This window comes from Ylistrum balloti, unplaced genomic scaffold, assembly GCF_031769215.1.
Source record: "Ylistrum balloti isolate Yb309-2 unplaced genomic scaffold, AGI_CSIRO_Ybal_v1 Utg369656, whole genome shotgun sequence".
NCBI classification, from domain to species: domain Eukaryota; kingdom Metazoa; phylum Mollusca; class Bivalvia; order Pectinida; family Pectinidae; genus Ylistrum; species Ylistrum balloti.
In genome coordinates, this window is record NW_026781909.1 from 931,020 (window position 1) to 937,500 (window position 6,481).

The following is a 6,481-nucleotide window of genomic DNA, read 5'->3' on the forward strand; positions in this document are numbered from 1 at the left end:
CGAGTACAGCATTTGACACAATCGAGTACAGCATTGGACACAATCGAGAACAGAATTGGACACAATCGAGTACAGCATTGGACACAATCGAGTACAACATTGGAAACACAATCGAGTACAACATTGGACACAATCGAGTACAGCATTGGACACAATCGAGTACAGAATTGGACACAATTTAATCCAGATTTTATTCTATAAATAAATCTTGATGATCCAAACAGTATACAGTTCACGATCAAAAATATGAAACACATATGAAACTTTTGTTGCCATATTCTCTCAAGATATTTATATTTGTTAATTTTTGCTTCCGGAAATTCAGATTTTACCGTTTAGAAAGCTAACTGAATGTAATGATACTTCACTAGTCAGTCCTCTAGTATTTAAGGAAATCGTTGGGGCGATTTACAAATGCAGACCATTTACAAGTTATTTCATCTAATCTTACTTTCATTGTAAATGCTGTGGTCGAACAGGGATCAGATTTAGGTCGTAATCTGTACATATATTTTATATATTAACGTATCTAATATTACAACAGAATCGGTAACAACCTAACGTAAACAGAGTCATTTACGTCATCGACTTCCTCGGATATTTCCGGGAAAAGACGGAATTGTTGAATCTGTCACATGACAAACATTATTAGTCATAAACACAGTTTTCTCGCATCTCAGACAGGAATATCCCACGTAGCGCCCCATCCTAGATTAATAAAATATATTACCTGTAACTTAGCGAGATCGGGGTATCTCAGTCATGGGCTAAATTCCTCGGATTAGTCCACAATCTGAATAATTGCAGTCAGAGGGAGAGGGTCGCCCTTAGGTGAAGACCAGTCCTGAAAACGCAATGGCCAGCAACTCTTGGTGTTGGAGGTCTGTTGGTATTTTTTAGTTTTGATAAATACGGTTATGTGTTACATAGCTTATTGGCTATGTCGTTGACATACTATTAGGATTGGTGGTTGTTGTAAGGTTTTGGGGTTGATGCAGGGCTATAAGTGTCACAATAATCATTTCACGTTTACCTTCCGAATGAGATCTAAGAAATATATGAAACGCGTTTTTTATATAAACAGCTCTTGGTCATTTGCATAGTGAAACGGAAACACAGTTTCCTTTTCAATATGATTAATCTCACGTGTCAAAAGATATCAATTTATAGTTGCCGCAATAATTGACGAAGGGAGGCAACCCGTAGAAAAATGGTAAAACTAAGGGAGTGAACTCTTCCGATACTATACTGCAATGAATTATTTTCATATACGTATTAAGTATGGCGCTTAAACAGCTTGACTAACTTGAACGATTTTCGACTTCCCAGTTTAAGCGTGGCGTTAATAGTTCAGTCAGTTTTAAGCACTGCCATTTCATCTTTTTAATTGTAAAATTAACCTAATTTTATTTCCGTTTAAAGTTGCAACCGGTGACAATGACTTTTTAAAAGAAACAACTATATATATATGTGTACTTTTATCTAGAAATTGACTATAATTTTTCCCCACACAATTCTAACGTATGGGTAACAACTGCCACTACATACCTTTTCAAGTAAAGCAGATAGTCTGTATTTGTCTGACAGTGTCTCTACATCATCAAAAGTTCATATTGGTAAAAGGTATACATCCCAAATCACAAACAACATCGTAAAAAGTTGTAATCAACGGACAATGTCCGAAATGGGTGCAATAAAAAAAGACTGTTAAAAAGATAACAACGTTACTTGTCACTCAAAACAAATATATACTACCGAGAAATGTACACTACCTAGAAACGTACACTACCGAGAAACGTACACTACCTAGAAACGTACACTACCTAGAAACTTTCACTACCTAGAAATATACACTACCTAGAAATATACACTACCTAGAAACGTACACTACCTAGAAACGTACACTACCTAGAAATGTACACTACCGAGAAATATACACTACCTAGAAACGTACACTACCTAGAAACGTACACTACCTAGAAACGTTCACTACCGAGAAACGTACACTACCTAGAAATATACACTACCTAGAAACGTACACTACCTAGAAATATACACTACCTAGAAACGTACACTACCGAGAAATATACACTACCTAGAAACGTTCACTACCGAGAAACGTACACTACCTAGAAACGTACACTACCTAGAAATATACACTACCTAGAAATGTACACTACCTAGAAACGTACACTACCTAGAAATATACACTACCTAGAAATATACACTACCTAGAAACGTACACTACCTAGAAACGTACACTACCGAGAAAAGAACACTACCGAGAAACGAACACTACCTAGAAATGTACACTACCTAGAAACGTACACTACCGAGAAACGTACACTACTGAGAAATATACACTACCGAGAAACGTACACTACCTAGAAACGTACACTACCTAGAAACGTACACTACCGAGAAACGAACACTACCTAGAAACGTACACTACCTAGAAATGTACACTACCGAGAAACGTACACTACCTAGAAACGTACACTACCGACAAACGTACACTACCAAGAAACGTACACTACCTAGAAACATACACTACCTAGAAACTACACTACCTAGAAACGTACACTACCGAGAAACGTTCACTACCGAGAAACGTACACTACCTAGAAACGTACACTACCGAGAAACGTACACTACCGAGAAACCTACACTACCTAGAAACGTACACTACCGAGAAACGTACATTACCTAGAAACGTACACTACCTAGAAACGTACACTACCTAGAAACGTTCACTACCTAGAAACGTACACTACCTAGAAACGTACACTACCTAGAAACGTACACTACCGAGAAAAGAACACTACCGAGAAACGAACACTACCTAGAAATGCACACTACCTAGAAACGTACACTACCTAGAAACGTTCACTACCTAGAAACGTACACTACCTGAAAACATACACTACCTAGAAATGTACACTACCTAGAAACATACACTACCTAGAAACATACACTACCGAGAAACGAACACTACCTAGAAACGTACACTACCTAGAAACGTACACTACCTAGAAACGTACACTACCTAGAAATGTACACTGCCTAGAAATGTACACTACCTAGAAATGTACACTACCTAGAAACATACACTACCTAGAAACGTACACTACCTAGAAACATACACTACCTAGAAACGTTCACTACCTAGAAACGTTCACTACCTAGAAACGTACACTACCGAGAAATATACATTAACAAGAGACAAACACTACCTAGAAACATACCCTACCTAGAAACGTACACTACCTAGAAACGTACACTACCAAGAAACATACACTACCTAGAAACGTACACTACCTAGAAACGTACACTACCGAGAAATATACACTACCTAGAAACGAACACTACCTAGAAACATACCCTACCTAGAAATGTACACTACCTAGAAACGTACACTACCTAGAAACGTACACTACCGAGAAACGAACACTACCTAGAAACATACACTACCTAGAAACGTACACTACCTAGAAACATATCCTACCTAGAAATGTACACTACTTAGAAACATTCACTACCTAGAAACGTACACTACCTAGAAACGAACACTACCTAGAAACATACACTACCTAGAAACGTACACTACCTAGAAACGCACACTACCGAGAAACGAACACTACCTAGAAACGTACACTACCTAGAAATGTACACTACCGAGAAACGTACACTACCGAGAAACGTACACTACCGAGAAACGTACACTACCTAGAAATGTACACTACCTAGAAACGTACACTACCGAGAAACGTACACTACCTAGAAACGTACACTACCATGAAACGTACATTACCTAGAAACGTACACTACCTAGAAACGTACACTACCGGGAAATGTACATTACTGAGAAACATACACTATCGAGAAACGTACACTACCTAGAAACATACACTACCTAGAAACGTTCACTACCTATAAACGTACACTACCTAGAAACGTATATTACCGATAAACGTTCACTACCGAGAAAAGAACATTACCTAGAAACATACACTACCGAGAAACGTATATTACCGAGAAACGTTCACAGCCTGGAAACGTACTCTGCCCAATTTCATATTACGATATTAAATTATTTTCATTTTTAAGTTTTATCATTATACACTAAATTCCTGTTTCCACGGAGATAACAAAACTCATTCAGGGAGAGTATGACAAAATGAATCATATATGTTGTTTAAATCTTCCAAACCACTCACGGAGAATCTTTTAATTCATAATCTTAAACGGAAACATACTTAATGCAGTTGATTAAACACCTCGTGAAATTAATTTCACGAAACTAATCCCAAATTTAAACAAGTCACTTATTTAACATTAGTTGTCATAGTTATATATACATGCAAAAATTGATTAACAAACTCAGAAAACACGTGTTTATGATGCATTTTCAATATGACGCTTGTTATTCTGCTTGAATATTACCTTTTGTCTACCAGTTAATCAATCAGTCATAAGACCAAGATTTGTGCAGTACTGACCGTTTAGTCGTATGGCGATAACTTAAGGTAAAAGAGAAATTCATAAAAAATGGTTAAGTATAACTAATTTCTCATCATTTGAAAATATTGATTGTTGAAGTTTCTTTGGATTCCGATAAATCATTTATCAATCAAAACTATGTTCCCAAGAAAGAATCCAAGTAGAAAGTTTCCGAACAAAACCGGATGTTGACGATGTCAGAAAAATACTGTGTTAAGTCCATTTTGCAAATAGATTTTAACATTTGAATATAAACAATGTTGCATGGGTGAGCTTTAAATTCATGTGATTTGTTATCACGTTCTCTTGAGTTTATGAGAACGAGGGCCCGAACGAAGTTCCTTGGATTCTGGACAAAGCAACAGTTGTAGCCAATGAGACACCGAGTCATAGACAAAGCAACAGCTGTAGCCAATGAGACACCAAATCATAGACAAAGCAACAGCTGTAGCCAACGAGACACCGAATCATAGACAAAGCAACAGCTGTAGCCAATGAGACACCGAATCATAGACAAAGCAACAGCTGTAGCCAATGAGACACCGAATCATAGACAAAGCAACAGCTGTAGCCAATGAGACACCGAATCATAGACAAAGCAACAGCTGTAGCCAATGAGACACTGATCATGAAACAAAAACACCAAGGAGATACTAAAATGGAGACACCAACATAAAGAGAAAGCAACAGTTGTTGCTAACCAAATACCTATTGCAATTTCAAAAAACACGAATTAAGACAAATAAAATCACACGATATTGCATTGTTTTTGTTGGTGATAAGTTAAAATCAACGAGATATCATTATCTTTAAGGAAAGCTAGTCTTTTGCCAACCAACAGCGCCTGCTTAAAACTTCACTGAAATGAAACATGTGTTGAGAAACGTTGCATTACAGCATTGAAATCGATACTGTGTCGCGTTGAAGCCGTAGATGTCAGTTGCAGTACAAATACTCAATGTCAACAACAGGTTATTTTTATTCAGCAACTTGCCAATTCCATCAGACCCTGAAATACTGAGGAATGTTATAATCAGAACAGTTTACATTGACAAGGCAGCAAAGAGAAAATTCTTCTAACTAGATCTACATTTTGAGAAACAAAATTAAGATATGCATCAGCTTTAATCATTTGATATGGCCAAATATGAAAACATTTAGCCGAATCATACGTTTTCTCAACAAAACAGTTTCTAATTTACATAAATTCACGTAATATAACCATTAACACGATATTCGCACACGCGCTCTAAAACAACTAGTGTATCGTTCTGCCTCCGTGTACTTTACTGATCCTGTAAAACAGATGGAGGTTTGGAATCCTTTATGACTAGGGCTGGCCAGTCCTTTACATTCATTTTCATGGCAGCCATGTTTGGTATTTCTGCAGGTTTCGTAATGGCATGACGTTGTCCCTTTCTCCAAACCGCCACAGGTGAAAACCACTGATGTACTCGTCTTGTCTGCGACTGGGAATCTTCTAGATCCATATCAATTGTTTCTAACTTCAGAACTGTTACATCTGCCTCTAATCCAGTGGATAATGAACCGATATCTCCTTCCCTTCCTATGGCCCTGGCCGTGTTTATTGTCACGGCGGAAATGACGTCACAAAGAGGCATTCCGAGATGTAATAATTTAGTCATCACTCTCGGGAGATCATAAACTGGACCGTCCTGATTCCCGGAATGGAGGTCAGTTCCTATTATATCTGGCCAAAATGACCTTTTGGCACACATTTCAGCCACTGTCCAACTGAAGGAACCTTGACCATGCCCAACTTCAAACAACACACCTTTCTTTCGTGCTTCGATGACGTCATCGAGTATGTTTCCAGTTTCCGGGTCTATTATAGTGCTGGTGAATGCGTGATATGTGTGCGTGTATATGTCTCCAGGAGACATGTCACGTGGGCAGCAAAGACAGTCGTCAACTGCAGATCAAAGAGACATTTCGATCAGACAATATCCGCCAGTTGGGT

At 37.9% G+C, this 6,481-nt stretch overlaps 1 protein-coding gene across 4 annotated transcripts in view; it reads right to left on the reverse strand.

Moving 5' to 3' along the window:
- Positions 1 to 5,455: 5,455 nt before the first annotated feature.
- LOC132557628 (deacetylase Oant_2987-like) overlaps positions 5,456 to 6,481 on the reverse strand; it is a 39,506-nt gene continuing 38,480 nt past the window's right edge. For all 4 annotated transcript variants that reach the window (XM_060222144.1, XM_060222154.1, XM_060222136.1 and 1 more), the window contains one exon: positions 5,456 to 6,433. In XM_060222144.1, the coding sequence (XP_060078127.1) occupies positions 5,787 to 6,433 (647 nt within the window). In that variant the 3' untranslated portion in view covers positions 5,456 to 5,786. The remainder of the gene's footprint in view (positions 6,434 to 6,481) is intronic.